Source organism: Sceloporus occidentalis, unplaced genomic scaffold (genome assembly GCF_023333645.1).
Source record: "Sceloporus occidentalis isolate IW3139 unplaced genomic scaffold, rSceOcc1.0.p SCAF_1, whole genome shotgun sequence".
Classification (NCBI taxonomy): domain Eukaryota; kingdom Metazoa; phylum Chordata; class Lepidosauria; order Squamata; family Phrynosomatidae; genus Sceloporus; species Sceloporus occidentalis.
In genome coordinates this window covers 189885449-189910165 of record NW_028316981.1, presented here as the reverse complement: position 1 = coordinate 189910165, position 24717 = coordinate 189885449, and the positions used below count along the sequence as shown (strand labels likewise).

At 39.8% G+C, this 24717-nt stretch overlaps 1 protein-coding gene across 1 annotated transcript in view; it reads right to left on the bottom strand.

The window, feature by feature from the left end:
• Positions 1-595: 595 nt before the first annotated feature.
• Positions 596-24717, bottom strand: part of LOC149323137 (follistatin-related protein 1-like) — a 65493-nt gene continuing 41371 nt past the window's right edge. The window contains exons 5-11 of the mRNA XM_089487789.1: positions 20638-20670; positions 18341-18471; positions 17121-17239; positions 7878-7990; positions 7362-7472; positions 3620-3717; positions 596-2462 (exon numbers count right to left, since the gene is read on the bottom strand). Of these exons, the coding sequence (XP_089343915.1) occupies positions 2418-2462; positions 3620-3717; positions 7362-7472; positions 7878-7990; positions 17121-17239; positions 18341-18471; positions 20638-20670 (650 nt within the window). The 3' untranslated portion in view covers positions 596-2417. The remainder of the gene's footprint in view (positions 2463-3619; positions 3718-7361; positions 7473-7877; positions 7991-17120; positions 17240-18340; positions 18472-20637; positions 20671-24717) is intronic.

Sequence of the window (24717 nt, the reverse complement as noted above, 5' to 3'; positions counted from 1 at the left end):
ACTTCAAAATTAACTACAAATGTTGTGAATGGAAAATTCTAAGCTGAAGACATGCATCATGTGCACACAATGTAAATTATCACAGTGCTGACAGAGTAATGGGCAAGGAATCAACCATGATGTTCCTAACCCTAAATTGGTAGGAAACAATGCTAAAGATTCAATCTGGAGCATACATATATGAGGAAAAAGTAAGATCCGACTGCCTAGCTAGAATTGACTTGTACATTGCAAATCTGTATTGACTTTCTTTTCCTGGCCTTTCTTGATGACTTATTCTGTTCTCTCCCTGGCTGGAATAAGGGCTGCTAAAAGTTTTGCATCATCTTGCAAATCCCCACTGTTGCTAATCCACTTTGGAAATTACAGTAGCAGTGCCACAAACAGAAGTACCAGGAATTAACTCATCATAGTGGCTGCAGTATCCAAATTGTTTGCAGAATTAAGAGGGAAAACAACTCTGTGGTGAAGGTGTAAAAAGGCTAAAAATTTTCTAGAAGGCAACTTGCATTCCAACACTCCCTAATAGCATTTTGTTTATAGGGGGGGGGGGGGGGAGAGAAAACTTTTAATACCATCATCACTTTCTTGGAATTAAGTCCCACTGACCTTGGTGGTGTCATCAGAATCCAGTGGGACTTGGAAGGATTAGACTATTTATTTGAATTAACAATTTCTCATATTGAAATTTCCTTCAAAATCCAATATTCCACTGAAGCATACACTGAAAGAACAAAAAGGCTTTTCGTATTTGTCATATCAATGAGAGGAGATTGAGTCCCCTTATTTTATTGCCAAAATTCTTAAAACAGCATGGATCAGACTGATCTTACACCAAGACATAACAACAGGCTTCAGAATTTTCCTGGCATTTCTTGGTGACTAATTCTGTTCTCTCCCTGCATGGAATAAGGGCTGCTAAAAGTTTTGCATCATCTTGCAAATTCCCACTGTTTCTAGTCCACTTTGGAAATTACAGTAGCAGTGCCACAAACCGAAACACCAGGAATTAATTCATCATAGTGGCTGCAGTATCCAAAATTGTTTGCAGAATTAAGAGGGAAAACAATTCAATCTAAGAGCACAGGGAGAATCTAACAATGCATTGGACAAATACTTCTGCTTCCTTCTCTTCATTTAACAGGACAGAATCTCAACTCTTCTAAAGTGAAGCCTAAGGATTATCTCCCATCTTTGAAAGAATTATCCTGTGTGGGGAGGAAACTGGCAGTCTCCTCTGAAAACTCTTTTTTGCTCTAGTCATACACAAACCATGGCTTTTTACCATAAGGGACTCTGAAAAATTAAATCCAGAATCGTCCCGAATGTTTTGGGTGCCCTTGAGGCTGCATTGGTTTTACTTCTTTGATACATGCAGCTATAATACAAAGCATGACCCCAGAAGTACAGCATTTTTTTCAGTAACTATAAAACAATATCTATAAATCAAAGATACAAAATGCTCAGTTAAAAGTCGATAATTAAAAAGACTCAGTGTAACAGTGTGATAAGAAAATATATTGTAGCACCTTTGCAAAGAGAGGGGGAAAGAAAATGAGGTCACTTTGGGACTCACAATGCACTGGGGTGATCTGGCTTCTGGCACAGAGGGTCAGCTTGACCTGCATTTACTATGAAAGCATCATCCACACCCACAAGGAAAAGGACCACAGATTCTGTGGCAGAGAGAAAGGAGGGTGGTGCAAGGGTGTCTGTGTAAAAAGGGGAAAACCAGATGTCACAATGGGGCATAATAATATGCCATGGATTGCTCCATCACAGACCCTTGCTGCTTATGTTCCTCCACTTATGTGGATGACTGTAGGCTATAGGGGAGATTAACTGGGCAATATCCCACATCAACATCAAAAAAGATTCCACCTCAACATTAGGAAGAACTTCCTGACACTAAGAGCTCTTCGACAGTGGAATACACTGCCTTGGAGAGTGGTGGAGTCTGCTTCTTTGGAGGTTCTTAAAAAAGGCTGGATGCCCATCTGTTGGGTGTGCTTTGATTGTATGTTCCCGCATGGCAGAAGGGGGTGGACTGGATTGCCTTTGGGTCTCTTCCATGATTCTGTGATTCTATCAGCATAAAGTCCCACAGAGACCATGGTCAGTGGTGATGCCTCCTCCAAGAGACCCAGAGATGGAATGGTTTGCTGCCCTCCCTAATCCCCATTAGTGCAAATCCTTATCCTCACTGTAGAAACCATCATACAGGAAGGGTTTCTTTTAAACGTCAAAAGAACCCATCTTTTCTTTGCCCTCCTCTCAATGCTACAGAATGAAAATATCTGTGACTGAGCCATAAGTCCTAAACACATTTGCATATTGAAATCAGCACTGAAGGAACACTGGTGGGTGAGTCAGGAAACACACCCGGCCTTTGGGACAGCTTCAATGGTAAGCTCTTCTTACATCTCTTTGGTGGCCATTTGCTTGATCTTCTTGGATGTCTCCTAGGATGGAAGTAAGTAAGTAAGTAAGTAAGTAAGTAAGTTTTTAGATGCTTTCTTTGTGATTTCATAAGTTGGTGCCATGACAGTATGGTTACAGATGGGAAATCTCCACATTTCTGGTTGATCCCATACACACACACACACACACACCGTAAAAACTAGAAGACATGGTTGCTATTTTTCTTTAAGAGAATTCCTGCCTGTCAATCTGGAAAAAAAATATGTGAAGGTTTCAGAATTTCAGTGTTAGGTGCTTGCATAATTTTTTTCACTTTGTGAAGACATATAGCTTAATTACGCATCTATCTATATATGTATGTGTCCCCAAGTCACCTGTCAATTTATGGCAACCCCATGAACTTCATAATGTTTTCTTATGCAAGAAATACTCAAGAGGTGGTTTCACCAGCTCCTTCCTCTGAAATATAACCTACAGCATGTGAGGGATATTTTCATCTTTCTCTCATAATGCAGTGGACCCTTGTTATCCACTGGGGTTTGGTTCCAAGATCCCCCGTGGATAACAAAATCCGTGGATGCTCAGGTCCTGTTAAATATAATGACATACCAAATGGTATCCCTTATAAAAATGGAAAGTCAAGGTTTGATATTTGAAATTTATACTTTTTTTTGAACATTTTCAAACTGTGACTGCTTGAATCCATGTATAAAAAATCTGTGTATAAGAAGGGCCGACTATAGTAGTGAAAGTGAAGTAAGTGCAGGATATACAAAATACATCCACTGATCCCATCATGGGTGAGATTTGGAATAATCAACAGTAGAAACTGGGCATTATCCCAGGTCTTTTAAAAGGCTTTTATACACAAAGGGTAAATTTTATCCTGTCTGGCCACCAAGCAAATGTAGGTTATTAGTTTTTAGCAGGCTAGTTAATAGTATGTTGCTTTCTACCAAGCAAGCTTGTAGAGCACCTGTTTTGCCAGCTTGCTTGTCAACCTGCAATCCTCTGGTTTGAATACCTTGTTACCTGTGGTGATCAGGTGAGTTCTTAAATATAACGATATCCTGAGACATGACATACCCATAATTATTCTCAGAAGCCAACAAGGTATGGTGTCAAATAACTACAAAATCTCACAACATCTCAAAATTTCAGAAATAATAAGTAGTAAACCTTATAACTGATTTCTAACCTGATGCTTTTGCAGCTCCTGAACGTATCTGGCCAGCTCTTCTTCAGTCATCGTATCTCCCTCATGCTGCTCTTGAGAAGACACCTTCTCAATCTTACCTATGAAGACAGCAAGAGTTCGCAACAATCATAAGCTGGCAGTTTTGTTAAGAGGTTTCAAGCAAAGGAATAAGGTAAAAGTCTTATCAATTTATTATACCACTTCAAATTTAATATTGGTTGTAGGATCTTTTAGCAAAAAGGTAGAAACATTTAGAGGCTAAAGGCCAACAAAGAGGAAGAATATGGGTTGTGATTATTTCTGTATACCATCCCACACTGCTACTACTAGTCTGCTTAAAACTCAGAAACGTTGCTTCAAGACTCCTGACATAAAACCCTTGCTATTCCCTGCTGTGTCCCTGTTGGTGCTCTTGGACATCTCAGCGGCATTCGATACCATTGACCATGGTATCCTTCTGGATCGCCTGAGGGAGTTGGGAATTGGGGGCACTGCGCTCCAGTGGTTCCGTTCCTACCTCTCGGGCAGATTCCAGATGGTGCAGCTGGGGGACGCGTGCTCCAATAAGAGGGCACTAACATCTGGTGTCCCTCAAGGAGCCATTCTGTCCCCCATGCTATTTAACATTTACATGAGGCTGCTGGGAGAGATCATCCGGAGACACGGGGCACGGTGTTATCAGTATGCTGATGACACCCAAATATGTTTCTCTGTGTCTCCGACTGATACAGTGACCAGGGATGGCATCTCTCCTCTAGATGCCTGTCTGGAGTCAGTAATGGGCTGGATGAGGGAGAACAGACTCAGCTTGAATCCAGAGAAAACGGAAGTACTTATGATAGGTTCCCCGGGCCCGGGAAAGGTAATTTGTCCACCTGTCCTGAATGGGGTCACGCTCCCCGTGAAGGACTCAGTTCGCAGCCTGGGGGTGCTCCTGGACTCGTCGCTCCACCTTACATCTCAGGTGGATGCGACAGTCAGGAGTACTTGTTATCAGCTTCGGCTGATACGCCAGCTGCGACCCTACCTGGGCCAGGGGGGACCTTGAAACGGTGGTACACACTCTGGTAACTTCTCGTTTGGATTTCTGTAATGCACTCTACATGGGGCAACCCTTGTACCAAACCCGGAAGCTTCAGTTGGTGCAAAACATGGCAGCCAGATTGGTCACTGATTGTTCCAAGGCCGACCATATAACACCGATTTTGTACGATCTTCATTGGCTGCCTGTTCGCTTCCGGGCACAATACAAGGAGTTGCTTATAACCTATAAAGCCCTAAATGGCTTGGGCCCAGGGTACTTGGAGGACCGCCTCTCCCCATATAATCCGCCCCGCACACTCAGATCAGCGAGGAAGAAATTGTTGAAAGTTCCAAAGGCGAGATATGCATCTACCTCGCAAAGGGCTTTCTCTATCTCTGCCCCTAGGAACTGGAACATCCTCCTCAAGAAGCTCCGTTCCACCCCCTCTCTAGATCTCTTCAAAAAGAGGCTTAAGACCTTTCTGTTTGAGCAAGCTTTCCCTGATGTCTCTAATAACATCTGACTACCCCCCCCCCCAATATGAATGTATCAGTGTCCACATTTGCTAGTTGGATTTGTTATATTGTGTATACTGTGAAGGTTTTATTGGTAATTTGTAATGTTTTATTGAAGTTTTATGTGTATTGCAATTTTTATTCTCATGTCTTCCTGTTATTGTAATTTGTGTTGTACACCGCTTTGATCATTGGAAAAGCGGTTAACAAATACATTTTATTATTATTATTTTATTATTATTATTATTCCCTTGCTATGCCTACAGTTGATGAGACAAATACATAGCACTTTTGCTAATAAGGGAAGAAGCCTATTTATTCATTTTATTTTAAACCTTTATGTCTCCACCTCTCATCCAAGCACCTGAGATGGCTCAAAACTGTTGACATAGCAACACAAGTGATGCAGCAGGACCATACAGACTTTAGGGTTGTGTATCACTGCATATTAAAAGTACCATAAAAATGTAAAGGAAACATAATAGATCACCATGGCTTCCCCGTAACCAATCTGAATTCCAACAAGCTGCCAAGGTTTGATGTTGGGTCAAGTGCCTTCTATATGAATTGTCTTCTCTGCCTCCTATCACTTAAACTACTTGTTGAAAACAGCAACATGCTCTTTTCAAATGTTGCACAAATTATTTATTTTTTAAAGTACAGGATTGTGAGCATTCTACTATACACTAATCAGGCTAAAGTCCTCTTTTCTTTAAAAAAATCAATATAGTTGCAAACGTATGTTGCAAACAATCCCTTTCAGCCTGTCTTGAAACCATTCATATAGCCCTCCTAATCCCAAAGATCTTCAGTTTCAGCTCAGACTATAGCATCTTGTTTCTGTTCACTGCTAATTGCCCACAGTTCCTACAATCACTTAAAATTCTCTCTGATGTCTGTAAGACAAATACTCATGGCATTCTGCCATACCTTTAAACCAGTCTCTTTCAAATGCAGATAGTGGGAAAACTGAGAGGTCAGTCACAGAGAAAGAGGTGAAGGATTTCCACTGCTTTAAAAACTTGACAAATAAAAGGAAAATCACCAGTTTATGCATTCCAGATCTTTAGTGAGACTCAAAGGCAGCAGGAATGGTTACAAGACTAAAGAAATTCACACTGAAATATACAAAGGCTTGGATTCTTCTCCTCAGAAAAGGACCAGTAAGAGGAAAAGGGACTCTACTTGCTCAAAAATAGATGCTATCAAAAAGGAGCTTGGGTTCTGGCAGTGCCATAGCACAGGAGCATTCAAGTGATGCTGAATAGATGCGAATGCTAAACTGAACCAAGGAAACAGTCCCCTGCAGGCTTGCAAATTAGAGAGCTCACTGTCACTGTGTGGCACCCCCTCCTGGCCACCAAAGCTGGAGCTTCTGTCCTGCCTGCTTCAGATGCAGAGAGATGGACCTTCAAATCCATCCACATTCTCCTCCTTCCCCATGCCCAGCAATGGGTCCAAACAAACACATGAACTGCTTCCCTCCTTCACCTCCTCCAACACAACTGCTTGTGTGGATAAATGACATGATGACAGGCTGTTCATCTGTGTCTTTCACTTTGGTTCATTCCTGGTGGGTCATTTCTGACCACTGAACCATCAAGAACCATCACAATGGTTCTTCCTGAGGGAAATAACAATATTTTCAATTTTGAGTAAAAACCAATACAATATTTTACTGAACACTTTACTAAAGCAGAAATACTTGCACTCCCCTTCTCCTCCAAAATCAGTTATCTCCTCTCAGTATAAATAAAATTCTGTCTGGCATGATCCACTTTTAGGGAAACCATGGTCCAAAACACATTGCAGGAAGAATCCAATTCGACACCGCTTTAACTGCCCTGGCTCAGTGCTAGGGAATCCTGGGAATTGTAGTTTCTTGTGGCACCAGAGCTCTCTGACGGAAAAGGCTAAGTGTCTCACAAAACTACAATTCCAATAATTTCCTAACATTGAGCCAGGGCAATTAAAATAGTCTCAAACTGGATTATTTCTGCAGTGTGTTTTGGACCCATGTTGCCTTGCACCCTTTATACTGCATTTCCTCCCTCTCCTCTTTCATTTTTATTTGCATTTTCTTTTTTCAACAGAAGCTTGAGGAATTGCTTGGAACAAATATCCATGGACAAGATAACACATTTCTTTCCTCAAGGAACATGTTTCTTTTAAAAACAACATAGGTCCTTCCTGTTGGGCATACCTTGACAGGTCATGGCAGTACACACCCAGTTCCCACAAGCACAAACACATCTGTTACACTCCACTTGGGTTTCTGCTCCATCTTCATATGTTTCGTCCTCCAGGGCACATTCTGGAAAAAGCACAAAGAAAGAAATGTGGCTTGAATGTACATGGAATGAACATAGATTTGGAATTACACCTAATCATGTTCCAATTTAATTTTTTTCCTGACCTGCCACTTCATTATTTCAGCCCACCTGTTATTACAGTCGTTTCCCCATAACCCGTGATAAAGATCAGAGAATGATCTTCTTTGGGATGAATCAGGAAATGTATGACTTCATGCAACACAAATGGCTTATCGCACAATGTCAGTGCTGGAGCAGCCTACAGGCTAGCTACTGTCAAGGAAAGAATGGTAAAAATGGGTAGGATGTTTGCGGCAAGTTTCTATTTACTTCTAGCCCAAGATCAGTCCATTCAATGTACTCTTTTGGGGCCCCACTCCATCTTTGTGCTGGCAAGGAGTTCCTACTTTTTTCAGGTGGGTTGAAGGCTGGATTGAGGCACTTCAAGAATTCATTGAAGCTAAGCTTCCAGTCAGCATTTTCATCAGAGAGTTCAATGAGTGCATCCACACAGAGTCCCCTGGAAAAAAAACAGAAAGGTATAAGCATCAGCCCAGGTCCATGGCAAACTCCAAACACATCATAGTAAAGCAGGAACAGCTGCTATTTTAATAAGGACATGCTGTCAAAACAATTCTCTTGGGTTTCCTGGACATGTGAAACAGCCGCCAGAGCTATCTGCATTCTTACAGTATGTCCTGCTGGGATTCAAACATGTAAAGCAGCCAAGAATGATTCCTTTCTCTCCCAGCTTGGCAAGCCTTATAATTATTATTGGAAGACACCAGACACATCTGCAGGCCTATGCAAATGAACAAGAACATAAGAAAACTTTTATGGAATTTGTAAGATTAATGAGTTTTGAAAAGTTAGGGGGCAAGGAAGCGTTTCCAAAGGAGGGCAACTAAAATGGTGAAGGGTCTGGAAACCATGTCTTATGAGGAACGACTTAGGGAGCTGGGGATGTTTAGCCTGGAGAAGAGAAAGTTAAGAGGTGATATGATAGCCCTGTTTAAGTATTTGAAGGGATGTCATATTGAGGAGGGACCAAGCTTGTTTTCTGCTGCTGCAGAGAACAGGACCCAGAACAATGGATGCAAGCTACAGAAAAAGAGATTCCATCTGAACATTAGAAGGAACCTCCTGACAGTAAGGGCTGTTCGACAGTTTAACACACTCTCTTGGAGTGTAGTGGAATCTTCCTCCTTGGAAGTCTTTAAACAGAGGTTGGATAGCCATCTGTCAGGGATACTTTGATTGCGAGTTTCTGCATTGCAGGGGGTTGGAATGGATGGCCCTTGTGGTCTCTTCCAACTCTACGATTCTATGAAGGAAGAGTTTGTTACAAAGGACAAACAGAACTTTGTGATACAGTGGTCTATTGTTTGAATTAGAGTTTTCCTTATTACTGAATTCTCTCTTTTATTCATCAGACCATGAACCAGAGAGTGGTGCCATCCATCTCTGTCTGGAAGAAGATGGGAAATAGATTCACCTGAGAACCATGTAACTAATTGGGTTCACCCTTCTCCTTAAGACCAGATACTATTGTCTAAGCAATAGTGTCTATTTCATATATTTTATAATAATAATAATAATAATAATAATAATATGATTTATTTATATTTCCTGTCTCTCCCTGCGGATCGAGGCAGGATTACAACAGGGTTCAGACCCTGGTGATAAATCCAAGCGTTACTGTGCAACAAAAGAGCTGTCTAGCAAATAGAAAGAAAATCTACAGACGCGGGGGAATAATCCATCTTTTCTACTTGGCATGATCCAGTGGTCCAATACACTAAGCTGTAACAAAGTACACAGAACTAGGGGAAATGCAGTCTGGACTCATGGCTGAAATCACACCCTGAAGCACAGCTGCAGAAGCAAGAAAATTAAAGCTGTAATGCTCAGTGAGGTGAATTTGCTGCAATATATAACTCCTTAAGAGAAGATCGTGGCCTTTCTGACTTCTAGACAAGAGATTGGATAAAGAAAGGGAGAATTAATCTTTAGGGAGGGATTGGTGTAGAGAATCATTCTTTTTTTTTAATATAATTTTATTGCTTAAAATATGAAGATATACAACATTCAACACGATCAACATAAATTAATCGGAAGCATCTCAACTCAGAACTATTACATATAATGATCCTGTATCTTCAAAAATCTTGATGACAAATAAACTTCCTGTTGTACAACATTTGCCTCTGTGTTTATTACTCTCCATATAATAGTTACCTTATAGCACTTCATGTTTCTTCTATTACTCCAGTCTATACATTTGCTTACTTATATTATAACACCCTATTTTCTATTTGTTAAATGAGGTTGCTTAATAATATCAATTAAATACGCGATGATTTACATGCCTTTCCATCTGTCATCACAAAAGTTTTTTAGTGACTCCCATTCCCTTTCCACTTCTTCCTCCTCTATTCCCTGAATAATTCTAGTTAATCTGTCCATTTCCATCATGTCGAATATCTTCAGTAGCCACTCGTCTATTGATGGTATTTCACTGCTTTTCCAATATTGTGCCAGCAATAACCTCCCGGCTGAGACCATGTATAGGATTTTACGCCAATGTTTTTTCTCTGTTTCCCAAGGGATTCTATTAGTCATGTTAAGCAAATAAATTTCAGGAGTCAAACTGAAATTTATCCCAAGACTTTTAGTTATGCATGCATGAATTTGGCTCCAGTATTTCTTTACCTTGGGGCATTCCCACCATACATGGAACCAGGAGCCTTTTGTATTTGCACACTTCCAATATTGACTACTGCTGTCCCTATGAATTTTAGCAAGTCTGACAGGCGTCAGGTACCATCTTGACTCCATTTTTTGGTAGTTTTCTCGTAGATTTTGACAAGCAGTGAACTTTCGTGTTTTTTCTCTGGCGTAGTGCCAGCTTTTCAGTTCAATTGTCTTCCCTAGATCTCTGGCCCACTGTATCATCGAGTCCTTTATCACATTTTCTTCCACTTTCCTTTGTAGCAAAACTTTATAAAATTTAGATGTTAATTTCTTTTGTTCTTTTCGTAGCACGATATCCAATTCAGTATTTTTAATTTCAAATTTTTTCCATTAGAGAGTCATTTTTAAATCTTTCTGCTAATTGTTGATAAAGAAACCAATGCTTTTGGATATCCATGTTCTTAATGTTCTCTAGTTTCTTAAACATGAAGTTATTCAAGTTATCTTTTGAGAGTTGATCTTCATACCTCAGCCAACTGGAGATCTGAGTTCTATTACAAAACGCCTCGTGGCGTGAAACCCATCCTGGTATTTTAACATAAAAGAGATGTTTTACCTTGAGCCAAACATTAAGAATTGCTTTTCGCACAAAATGATGTTCAAACTCCCTGTTAACTTTATGTTTGTCGTACCATAAATAGGCATGCCAGCCATAGCGGTTATTAAAGCCTTCTAAAGCAAGCAGTTTTTCATCTGTCAAGTTTACCCATTCCCTTGCCCAAGTAAGGCAATTTGCTTCGAAATATATTTGTAAGTCTGGCAGGTCAAATCCTCCATTCATGTTGAGATCAATTAATGTTTTCCATTTAACCCGAGGTTTTTTTCCTGCCCATATGAATTTCCTTATTTCCTTGTTCCACTCTTCAAGTTTTTTCAAATTAGAGATTATTGGGATATTGGTAAACAGATAGTTAAGCCTGGGTAGAACAGTCATTTTGATGGCGGCAATTCTTCCAGAGAAGGAGAGGTTTAGTTTTGACCATTTCTGAAGGTCCTGTCTTATTTTCTTCCAAATACGATTGTAATTATTTTCAAATAAATCAATATTTCTGTTTGATATCCAGATACCTAAGTATTTAGTTCTTTTTACGACCTTACAATTTGTAATGATCTGTAATTCACTCTCCTCTTTGGGTGATAGATTTTTTGTTATTATAACAGATTTTTGCACGTTTATTTTGAGTCCGGAAACTAATCCGAAATTCTCAATGACCTCTATTACTTTATGTATGCACGAGTTTGGGTTTTCTAAAAATACCACTAGGTCGTCTGCATATGTTTTTAGTTTGAACTCAAATTTCTTAATTTTCACACCGAGAATTTCTGTGTCTTTTCTAATCCTGTTGTTTAAATCTTCCATTACAGTTATAAACAATAAAGGAGACAGTGGGCATCCCTGTCTTGTTCCCCTTCGAATGTTAAATTGTTGCGTTCGCTCTCCGTTAATTATTAGTCTCGCAGTTTGGCTGGTATATATGCTTTTTATCCAACTTAAATATCTCTCTCCCACTCCGAGGTTTTGTAGAGTCCTCAGCATGTAGTCCCAGTTTAGGCTGTCAAAAGCCTTGTATGCATCAATGAAGAACATTCCGAGCTTCCTTTGAATGTTTTTTTCAAAGAATTCAACTAGATTTAGTACAGTTCTGATGTTCTGCTTTAGATGTCTTGCGGGCAGAAAACCGGATTGATCTTGATCTATTTGGTTTATTAACACTTTCTTCAGTCGCTCTGCCAGAATATACGCATAGATTTTATAATCTATGTTAAGTAGAGAGATTGGTCTGTAGTTCTCTACCGAAGTACTGTCTTTGTCTTCTTTTGGGATAAGTGTTATATCATTTATTGTCCAGGAGTCAGGGATGCCCTCCATCTCAATCTTATTCAACATGTCCTTTAAAGGTATTATTAACACATCTACTAATTTTTTATAATAAATTGCAGTAAACCCATCTGGACCCGGTAATTTATTCAACTTCAGATTTCTTATTGCTTTTCTTATCTCATCTTCTGTAAATTCTTCATTTAGTCTATCCTGAACTTGTTTCGGTATTTCCTTCCATTTTTGTATGCTAATGTTTTCTCTTATAAGATTTTCCCTTCCTTCTGAGGTTGGGGTTTTCCCGTATAGATTAGCATAAAAGCGTACGAATTCTTGTTTTATATCTTCTTGTGTTGTTATAATTTCCTTATTTACACATATCTTTTCTATTTGATTTCTTCTCCGATTTTGCTTCAGTTTCTGTGCCAACCATTTTCTGTTTTTGTTAGCATTCTCAAACCTTTTTTGTTTAGCTATTTTCATGTTTTTTCCCACTTCTCTAGTTAGATCAATTTTTAGTTGTTTTCGTAAAGCTTCCAGTTGTGTCATTATTTTTTTTGAAGTTGGATTTTGCATTAGTTATTGTTCTTTTTGCTGTATTTTCTCCTCTATTTTTAGTTGTTTTTCGTTCCTTAATTTCTTCAGATAAGCTCCACGTTTTATTAAAAGCCCCCGTACAAAAGCTTTAGAAGTATCCCATATTACTTTACTTTTTGTCTCCAAATTAAAATTGTCTTGAAAAAATAATTTTATTTGAGCCTTTAACTCTTCTAAGAAAGTATCATCTGTTAAAGTGTTATCGTTTAATCTCCAATTGTATTCGTTTCTTTTTGTTTTTAGTTCTAGTAGTATTGATTTATGATCTGATTCTGTTTTCGGAAGTATGCTCATGTTATCCAACATTTTCTCTAAATTGTTAGTGATTAGAAACATGTCAATACGAGATGCGGAGTTGTATTGCGCCGAAAAGAATGTGTACCCTGGTGCTTGATCATATAGTTTAGTCCACACATCTTCCAAGCCCAATTGTTCGTATAAACTAAAAAAGGAGTTCGGAAGTTTCCCTTGGGTTTTTAAAAATTTTTTTGTGAAATTTCCTATCTCGAATTGGTTTAATTACACCGTTCCAGTCTCCTGCCATCAAGACATTGGCGATTTGTTGATCTTCTACTTTCTTTTTTAGTTTTTTGTAAAATGCCGTTTGATTTTTTGTGGGAGAATAAACACCGACTATCAGGATTTCCTTTTCTTGTATTTTGATTTTTACCCCAACATAATGACCTTCTGGATCTTTAAAGCACTCTTTGGCCAGTATTTTACTTTGAACATATAGGGAGATTCCACCTTTTTTCTTCTCATTATTTGAGCTGAATAATTGTCCTAACTTCCAATTTCTTAGGTATTTCACATCCTTCTGCTTTATTTTGGTTTCCTGCAGACATAATATATCAAAACGTTTTTTCTCCAAATAATGAAATATACATCTTCTTTTATGAATGGCATTTAAGCCTTTAATATTCCAAGAGCAGATTTTAATAGACATTATCAAATAAATTCAACCTTTTACACTACAGTAATAAAATAAAGTTTTTTAGAAACAGATGTCCCCCCAAAAATAATGTATTAACTCAGTCCTAATCCTGTACTGTCCCCTATATCAGGGTTATGTAGAGAATCATTCTTTGTGCATCAAACAGAGAAGCCTGGCTCAGCAGTTACTGATGCCAATTCTGACCACCTGTGGGCAGAGTAAAGGACCATTCGGTGAATGGGAAAAACAAGCACACCTGGATGATTCTTTCCAATATTTTAAGGCAGACTTGGCAAAAGGAACTTCTATGTTTCCCAGGGATTTAAGAGCAAAAGGTTGAATACAAAAGGTCAACAGAAGCAAGCATTGTAGAAAATCAGGAACTCAAATGTTTTCCCTTGTAAGAAGCAAAAGTCACACTTGTGTATTCCCACCCCTTGAGCCAGGCATGCTAATGGACTACTTGCAGTAATCCTGCAGGGATTGGGAAACCCTGGTCTGAGGCACCACTGCATTCATCCTACTTTCGTCCCAGTCAACAATTAGTGGCAATGCCTCCAGCTTTGGAAATGAAACAGTCCTGTGATGGAGAGGAAAAGCAAACCCCACTAACTCCTTTTAGGCTGAAAAAGCCATGGGTGAGGGAGCCAAAAGGGAGGAAGTTCAATCCTGAGGTGGTGCACAACCCTTTGGGCTAAATATCTGCTGCCTTCAGTTTTTCTTTTCTTTCAGATCTAGCAAGGTGTGTGCCTCTAAACACACTAAGCACAGGAGGAAAAACAAAGTGAGAAAAGCCCTCATAGTCCAATTTCTCAGGCTCCTCGTCTTCCTTTTAAAAAGATCCCATCTCTTGCTGGGCATTGAGGAGAGAACAGCCATGTCACCATCTGCCGTTGGATGGAGCCAAGCAGAGAGAACAGCAGAGGCCTAGAGAACAATTTCCAAAGTGCTGTAAGCAGCCACTTTGGATTTTATTTTAATAAATAATAATAATAATAAATAAAATTTTTATTTATATCCCGCCCTTCTAGAAATCAGGGCGGCTTACAGCATGGATTAAAATACAATCAATATACACATTAAGAGTTAAAATGCAATACAATAATTATACAGAAAAATAACCAACAAAAGCCCCATAGCCCAACCTCTTGGCCACGGAAGAGGAGGGAGGCCCACAGGATTTTATTCGGGGAATGCCTGTTGGAACAGGAAGGTCTTTAAATCCTTCCTGAATTGGGCCAGGGTGGTAGACGAGCGGAGCTCGGTGGGCAGCGTATTCCAAAGGGCTGGGGCAGCTGTGGAGAATGACCTCCGTGTAGTGGAGGCCAACCTAGCCCCAGGCACCTTCAGTAATTGCTGCCCAGACGTTCTGAGGGTGCGAGGCGGAATGTATGGGGAGAGGCGGTTCTTCAGGTATCCCGGGCCCAAGCCATTTAGGGCTTTATAGGTAATTACCAACGCCTTATATTGGGCTCGGAAGCGAATGGGCAGCCAGTGGAGGTCTTTCAAAACCGGTGTTATATGGCTGGTCCTGGAAGCACCAGTGACCAGCCGGGCTGCCATATTCTGCACCATTTGCAGCTTCCGAGTTTGGTATAAGGGTTGCCCCATGTAGAGTACATTGCAGAAATCCAGTCTCGAAGTTACCAGAGCATGTACAACAGTTTCTAGGTCCCTCTGGGCCAGGTATGGGCGCAGCTGGCGAATCAGCCGAAGCTGATAACAGGTGCTCTTGACCGTGGCATTCACCTGAGCAGTCAGGTGAAGCGACGAGTCAAGAAGCACCCCCAGACTGCGCACGGAGTCCTTCACAGGGAGCGTGACCCCGTTCAGGACAGGTGGAACCACCGCCATTCCTGGACCAGGGGAGCCTATCACTAGTACCTCCGTTTTCTCTGGATTCAATTTGAGTCGGTTTTCCCTCATCCAGCCCATTACTGACTCTAGACAGGCCACGAGAGGAGAGACTCCATCCCCGGTCACTGCATCAGTCGGAGACATAGAGAAAATAATTTGGGTGTCATCAGCGTACTGATAACCCCGCGCCCCATGACTCCGGATGATCTCTCCCAGCGGTTTCATGTAAATGTTAAATAGCATGGGAGACAGAATGGCTCCTTGAGGGACCCCAGTTTTAAGGGGCCTCTCATCAGAGCACACGTCTCCTAGCTGCACCATCTGGGACCTCCCGGAGAGGTAGGAACGGAACCACTGGAGTGCAGTGCCCCCAATCCCCACCTCTGCCAGGCGCCCCAGAAGGATACCATGGTCTATGGTATCGAAAGCCAATTTTATTTTTTGGAAGAGACAGGCTAGAAAAATCATTAAACAAACAATCATTTGGGAGGTGCAGAAAAGTGAACATGATTTTTAAAAGCTATGAGGTTAGCAATTTTTAGTGTTTGTTCAATTTAAAATAGCTCTCATTCTGGAGCTGTGACTTATAGACATCTCAAAGCAATCTATCTATCTATCTATCTATCTATCTATCTATCTATCTATCTATAAAATCATAGAATCCTAGTATTGGAACAGACCTCAAAGGGCATCCAGTCCAATTCAATTCTGCCATGCAGGAAGACACAATTAAGTACCCTCTGGCAGATGGCCATCCAGACTCTGTTTAAAAATCTCCAGAGGAAGAGAACAAGATGCAGTCTAATAAGTAAGATCCACTAATGTCTTGAGCCTGAAGCCCCAATTTTAATTCTAAAACAGTTAATGAAATATAAAATATTTATACAGACACATTACTCTCATTGTTTCTCAAGATATATATATATTTCCCCATTGTGCCAACCACCAGCTGAGGCTCCAACTACAGTCAGCCCTGCATCTCCATGGATTCCTTATCCACAAATTTAAGCATCCGTGGCTTGAAAATATTTAAAAAAATATGTAAATTCTGAAAAGCAAGCTATGATTTTGCCATTTTCTATAAGGGACACCATTTTACTATTCACTGTATTTAACAGGACTCCACATATTTTGGTGTACATGGGGGGGTCCTGGAACCAAACCCCAGTAGGTACTAAGGGCCCACTGTATGTGATTACATTTTTTATATTACTCTTTGATCTGCTGTGTTGTGTCCCATGGTTATAACAACAAATTTATGTACATATTTACTGAGCTCTGTGACTTCCCCCATCCGTTGAAATTTAGAGCATTTAAAAGGCAAAGCCCCTTTAGATACTGTGAGAGAGAAAGTGAAAAGCAGAAGTGGAGGCAGACTCACATTCCCTTCCTGAGTTTTGTAATCTCTTGCATATATCCACAAAGTTGTTCCACCATTTGTGGAGCAAAAGGTAAATTACCACAATTTCACACACCCCTTCCCCAGGTATTTAGGAAAGCAGGGGGTAGAAGACAAATGGGAGGAAGAGAAGAGATGAAACAGACCCTTCCTCACCCAGTCCAACACTTGGCCCTAAAAACTACCTTGCATTTTGCAGGGGAAAGACTCTGTATTGGGAAAGAATAATATAACTAAGCACCATTGGTCATTTGAACCTCATTGTCTATGATTTTTCATCCCGAGTCTACCTGAGCAGCTTGTTGGTCTCTTGATCCACATAAGTAGTGATGTTGACAGCTGTCTCATTTTGTTCTACAAATTTCAGGAACTCGCTGGAGTCCAGGCGAGAATCCCCATCATCAAAATTCTGTAAGAAACATAAAGAAAGGGTAAAAAAAGCAGCCAAGCTCAGAATAGTTATTTTGGGGGGATAAAAACACCCCAAAATTCCTACCCAACGTGGTCACACATGATGCAAAGTGTGCATGTGTACGTCCATATTCAAAAAAGTCCAATTTCAATTATTCTTCTCCCTGTTTTTCGGAATAGGCCAAGCTCTTTTAGTTTATATTTGTAAGAAAAGTTTTCATATTCACAGTTTCAAATGTGAGGAATAAATGTTGTTAGATCACATGATCTACTAAAACTGAAAACAGATTAGGCTTGCCTTCTTAATCTCCTTTATCTAGAAAGTTAATTATCCTCTCAAGAAAACGGGTTAGTATGGTATGATCTGTCTTAAGTGAATGGATTCTCCCAAATCAGAGTGGATTTCCTTGCCTTAAACGTCTTCAGCTGTTTCCTCAGGAGGTTTTAGAAATTTCTCTCTCAGGGAAATTAAATTCTAACTTTTCTTACATTTGGTGCCTCTGTATTTTCTTATCTTCATACTTTCCCCATTCTCCATCATATACAGTCAGCCCTTCTTATACACGGATTTCTTATACTGTATACGGATTCAAGCGTCCATGGTTTGAAAATGTTCAAAACAGTATAAATTTCAAATATCAAACCTTGATTTTCATTTTTTATAAGGGACACCATTTTGCTATGTCATTATATTTAAAGGGACTTGAGCATCCATGGATTTTGTTATCCACAGGGGATCTTGGAACCAAACTTCAGTGTTTGGTCCACTGTATTAGACTCCTCATCATTTCTCCATATGTTGTCTGGGACTACTGAATCCTGATTTGTGTGGTGCATTTATCATTGTTGTGCCAAGTGACAATTCTCTTTGTACATGTAGCAGAAAAAAATAAAAGCCCAAAAACCAAAATGTGAATATGAAAGGTTCTTCAGCCCTAAAGCAAATAACGCTGGCGCTATTATGCACTGATCAATATAGACCAATATAGCAGTTCATATACATAGCAAGAAACAAATAAACCAGCTCCATTTCAACAGCACGAGACAAATAAACCAACTACACAAAATGTCTTTGTTTTCCTTCTCCTGGCATCTGTACCTTGAAGTACTTGTCTAGGATTTCTGTGTAGTTGCTGCCTTTGGAGAACCAACCATCAGGAATGATCTCAGTTTCCAGCCACTGGATAACTCGACGGCGGAGTTCATCTCGGTCAGTCTGATAGCAGACAACTATTGAGTGACAAGAAAGGGGAAATGTTGGATCAGATACAGTGGAAAGAGAGAAGAAGTTACAAGAGAAAAGGGAAAAGAAAGTGTTATGACAATTCACCTCATGTGTTAAACGGACTAGAAATCAGCAGTCGCAAAGTCTCCCAGTCCATGGAACGGCATTGCTTTGCTCTTCAAAAACAAGAAAGACCAGTCTAAAAGCAACCACCGTTGATACTGCACTAATTTGATACCAGTTTCTTTCTTTCTTTCTATTTATTTATTTTTGTTTCATTTAATAATAATAATAAACATCACGATATACAATAATACAGATGAAATCATAACAAGCAACTAACAGATGTTTTGAACAGTATACGTACTTCCTTTAGTCCTTCCTACTAGGTGAGGGTGATAATCTAATACTGTAATATTCTAGCCTCGTTTGAAGGTTTCTAACATATTATAAATACTTGCTTTGAATATTTTACCTTTTTATATGCAACCTTAGTTCAGTTAATCTTTAGACCAGCACAAATAGCACTTCCTATAATTCGAGAACTTTCTGCTTATTTTTACCATTTTTTCTAACAATTCTATTTCTTTTGTTTCATCTGTCTTCTCTACTCCAAATATATTATCCTATTGTAATATCATTAGCTCATATTAAATGTGCAGGTTAAGAGATAATCAAATACTACAACAATGACAGTCAAATAAGATACCAGTTTCAACAACAACAACATTGAAACTACTATCAACCAATATACACTTCCTGCCTACTGATAATGAATTTTAAATTTTAAATGAGGATTGTTTTAAAATGTGTATGTCTGATTTCACCTTTTAAACTGTTGCGTGTTTTAATGTGTTTTAAATGATGTTGTGCATTCTTGATTTGCTGTCATTTCCTGCCTCGATCCATGGGGGATATGGGTAATAAATAAATAAATAATATTTCGAGGCAGGGAACAGCAAATGAACAAGGCACAACATCAATTCAAAGACATTACAGTGGACCCTTTTTCTCCGCTGGGGTTTGGTTCCAGGATCCCCCATGAATAACAAAATCCGTGTATGCCCAAGTTCCTTTAAATACAATGGCATAGTAAATTGGTGTCCCTTAAATAAAATGGGAAAATTAAGGATTGATACTTGAAATTTATACTTTTTGGAATATTTTCAAGCCGTGGATGCTTGAATCCATGTATAAAAAAGCCATGGATAAGGAAGGCCAACTGTAATTCAAACATGCAACAGTTTAAAAGGAGAAATAAAGCATACACATTTTAAAACAGTCCACACTTAAAATTTAAAATTCATCATCTGTAGGTAGAAAGTGCGGATTAACACTTTGTTTCATAGCTGCCACTTGTATGAATGAAGCAACTAGACTAGTCAGAAAAATCAAGAAAATGGACAGGTGACAATCACCTATTTCCCATTAATGCACATTACAGTCTTCAAAGTTTATTGTCATTGGGACTATGTTTTGTTCTATATTTCTTAGATTCAGAATGTGCTGGGGCAAGGGGTCAGTCTTTTCGAGGCCAAGTTGGGGAAGGGGCAGATCATTCCCTTCACAGTGGTAGTACAGGTGGCCTTCCACATTTGTGACTTTGACTTTTGTGGATTTGATTAGATGTAGATTTGATCATTATGTTCTCTCTTGGAATCTCTAGGTCCTCCGGTGTGACTCTACCGTCAACATCGAACAAATGTCAAGCTGGAGGACTTAGATTCCTAGACAGAACAGTTATTTAGACATTTGTAGGTTATCGTGCACAATTCAATGGTCAATGTACATCAGATGTGGAGCACAGAAATGCACTGGAGGATTTAGAGATCCCTAGAGAGGTGTTCTATCAGGTAAAAAAATAACAATAGTGTTTTATTATTTGCAGTCTTCTGCCCCTAACCCCAGCAAATGTGGAGGGCTCAATGTACTAGATATGGGCCTACCAATAAGCTCCAAGAGCAAGTGGTGCCCCAAGATGGAGACTGTTCTCTATGGGACCCAGGAAAAAGAATTTCAGTGTAGGTAATGTGCCCTTTTGTTGCTTTTCCAGAGATCCAAACCTTTATATGGGCATTCCAGCATGACTTTCTACATTAATGCTGTAACTGACTCATGCTGTAAAAAATGTAACATGAAAACCTGCCATCAGGATGCAAAGAAATACTTACCAGGACTTGCAGCTGAGTTCTCTGGCTTCTTCTCTGTTAAAAAAAAACAAAGGGCAAAAATGTAGTTTCAAAGCCCTGCACAATATTTTGTAGTTTTCCTGGAATGCCTCCATCAGGCATGGAATTGTTTAAAAGACAAAAGTAAAAGCACAGCTGAGCTTCACAGCATGCGGATAAGAAGAAAAAGAAAAGCTTGCAAACAGCATGAAACCAATTAACCAGCTCCATAAAATGTTTCTACTTTTATTCTCTAATTATCTATCCTTTGAAATACTTACTGTTTGATTCAGACTGCATCTGCACTGAACTAATAATCCAGTCTGACACTACTTTAACTGTCAAGACTCAATGTTATGGAATTCTAGGAACTGTAGTCTTTTGAGACATTTGGCTTTCTCTGTCAGAGAGCTCTGAGGCCACAACAAGCTACAGTTTCCAGAATTCCATAGCATTGAGCCATGGCAGTTAAAGGGGTGTCAGAGTGGAGTGTTTCGGCAGTGCAGATGACACCTAAGTTCTATTATACAATATATATCCAAAATTTACCACCTGACTTAATAATTGCCTAACTTCATTCATTTTTGACTGTGTGATGATGATGATGATGATGATGATGATGATGAGAGATGGGAAGGGAAATGGGGTGTTTGGTGAGCCGGAGAGATCCAGAGCCGGGGGTGGTGGTGGGGAGGTTGGGGAGAGAAGGTTTTAAGGGAAGGGAAAGAAGTGGAGTGTTTAGTGGGGAGAGAGATCCGGAGGAAGAGAGAAGGTTTTAACATTGGAATGAGAAGGGAATAATCTTTTTCACACACACGCACGCACACACACACCCACACTCTTGCCTGAGCAGCTCTTTCAGAAATCACTGCCAAGGCAAACCAGGTGGTGTATCTTTCAGGACTTTTCTAACCAGTATTACTGTCTCTGACCCATACATAAGTTGAGCCACAATTTTAGGGTCAATTTTTGCACATAAATTTTTTGACTTATAGTCAAGTTTATACAGTAATATTCTTACTTGCAGGGATGGTATATGTGATCTGTAATGCAATTCACATGAAGGGGGCTGTTGGTGACACACATAGTTGGGAAACAGATACAACACGTTGTTATTCTTTAGGCTGTATCAGAATGATCAGTGATATATAATAGCGAGATTGCTAAGGGCTTTTATATATTAGAAATGCATGTGTTTAATATTGCAGTGTGTTTGTTATTCCAGCGAAAGACTGTTCTGTTGCTTGGCTCCAAAAGCGGCTTATGCAGGAAGACTCAGTAAGCTTGGTAGGTGCTGTTATGACAGACTCTATCAGTCACTGTTGATTTGAGAATGTGGAGGAAAAACACTCTTGAAAATAATATTTCTGTTTTACAAATTGTTTAACTATGTTGTGAGAACCGAAAACTTTGGCCCGCCAAATTTGGGAAGGAGGGGCTATGCCACTCAAATGCTTTTATTTGCTGTATGTGTGCTTGATCTTTAGTTCTGTCCAAAGACATCTGACCAGCTGCATTTCTATGACTTCAGAAATAAAAAGGTTGCTCATCATCCACAGAAGCTGTTCACTGAGTCTTGGAGGCAAGAGTTCAACTAGGTATGACAGTATGAGGAAGTGGCAGTTGTTCTGTCTCCCAGGGATCACCACAATACTCCATTATGGTAAGTCAACTGTGTGTGTGTGTGTGTGGGGGGGGGGGGGGGGCGGAAGTAACAATTTGCCAACATTAATCTGGGCTAAAAACAAGATTCTAATTGGGGCTGAGAATGGTGAAAACAAAGTTGGAGGGGTGGGACAAGGAAAGAATGGAGGGGCACATTGCCTAAGTGAGAATTTCCAATACAAAAAGCTTGCGTTGAGGGGGCCAGATTGAGAAGGTACTTTCAACTCAAAGTGATTTATTTGTCACCTTCCTACACACTGGCTCTGTATTATGGCTTTCTATTGATCCCTCCAGCAAGGTGTTGGTCTTGAACTTAAAATGTAGATTCAAAGTCAATAAAAAAACCCATATTATCTTTATTGTTGTTATGGAATGGCACAGAACATTCAGTGTTTACAATCTAGTGTGAACACAAATGACATTTTTTTGTGCAGCTGGTAAGTAGGCAACTAAGCAGTCAGTGGGAGTACATGGGATTTGCTAGGGTAGATTTCTTTTCTAAACATGATGCTTGTGCCAGCCATTGACTGTGTAATGTCATTTGGTCACCTATGGCATTTGGGGGGAAAAATTAATGTTTCTACCCCTACAACTTCAATTTATGAGAGTTCTAGCAAACTAAAAAAGATATGTTTCTTAGAATATTAAAATAAACACAAAAATATGTAGAGTAAGAGTATTATTATTACTAATAGTGCCTATTAATAATATTGTTTAAAACAGTAGGAATAAAAAAACAAGAAAAAATGAGATTTAATTTAAAATATGGGAAATAAAATATTTTTTCCTGGTATCTAAATTACATCAGCATGAATTCAGATTGGCTTCCCTAGAAAAGGGAAGATGCTCTCATAGCCTTTTGGCTGATGAGTGGGGTATAAACAAATAAATAAATAATATATTATTATTATCATCATCATTATTATTATTATTATTTGAAAGACGCAGCTTTGACATTTCACTCACTGAACTATCTAGGTCTATTTTACCTTAGTTTCTTTCAGGAATATTTGGTAGAAATAATCTTAAAAAAATGAAAAAGCCTTAGTCTCAGGCCAATTAATTTTATTCAAAGGTGCCATGGAGCAGGAGCAGGAGCAGGAGTCAGGATGTTTCAAGCAAATAAGCATAATATATTTATGTGCCTGTGACGGTCTGAGACCCTTGTCCCACATGGCCTACCTCCATTAATTCAACACCATGGCTTTACTGTTGTTGTTGTTGTTGTTGAATGACTTCAAGTTTTTACCAACTTATGCTGGCCCTAAGGAGAACATATTTCAGGTTTTTCTTGGCAAGATTTATTCAGAGGGGGCTTCTCTTTGCCTTCCTCTGAGGCTGAAGGAGTATGACTTGCCCAAGATCACCCAGTGCATTTCCATGGCTGAGTGGGGATTTGATCCAAAATTGAGTACAGTGGGACCTCTCCTTACACGGGGGATCCATTCCAGAACCCCCCACATAAGGGAAAATCCGCCTATGCTCGAGCCCCATAGGAAATAATGGGGCGCATGCATGTGGTGGAGAGGCACATTGTTTCCCTTCCCAAGCAGTTTCCGCTTAAGCTGGAAGCCGCGTAAAACGCATCCGCGCATGGTGTGGGTGCACTGTAAGATGAATGGAAGATTAGACCTTTTTAATGTACAATTCTTGTTGGAAGATAATTGCCCAAATGTCACTCCTGAAGTTGCTAAATTTGTCTCTGAGACCATTCTACATATCAAGGGACAGTTAAGAGTTAGATCTAGCAACCCTCTTGACAACTGTCCAATTGCAGGGAATTTTGATCACTTCTATCTCTTGATTATATGTGTCAATTTCAGGCCTATGGACTGTAATAAATTATGACCAGGTAGAGGCTGGTCCAACTTTGGTACACCCTGGTGTCTCAATTGCCATAGCTGGGAATGGCCAAGAGATGCCTTCATCCTCCTACCTCTTCCCCTGGTGGGTGTATTCCCCCTGCCACCTGCTCTTTCTTCTCCTATTACTTTAAAGCAATTGATTTGCTCTTGCTGCCAGAAGCTCCATGTCCTATGTTGCAACTGGACTGGGAAGCAGTTTCCCAGCGTCTTCCTCCCCAGGTGCCATCACTTCCTCAAGCCTCCTCTGTGCTTTGCCCATGTACAGCTCTAGTTATGAGAGGCTTTCCAAGCCCTGGCTACAGAGCAGTGCACAGTGCTTAAATACCAGTACTGCAGCCACAAGGTTGTGGGTTCGATCCCAGGGCTCCAAGGTTGACTCAGTCTTCCATCCTTTCATAGATCAGTAAAATGAGTACCCAGCTTGTTGGAGGCAATTGCCTTACAGATAGTAAACTGCTTTGAGAGAGCTGAGCTCACTGATAAGCAGTATAGACATGTAAATGCTATTGCTATTGCTACTTAGTCTTGTGCCTTTGAAACATCAAAACAGATC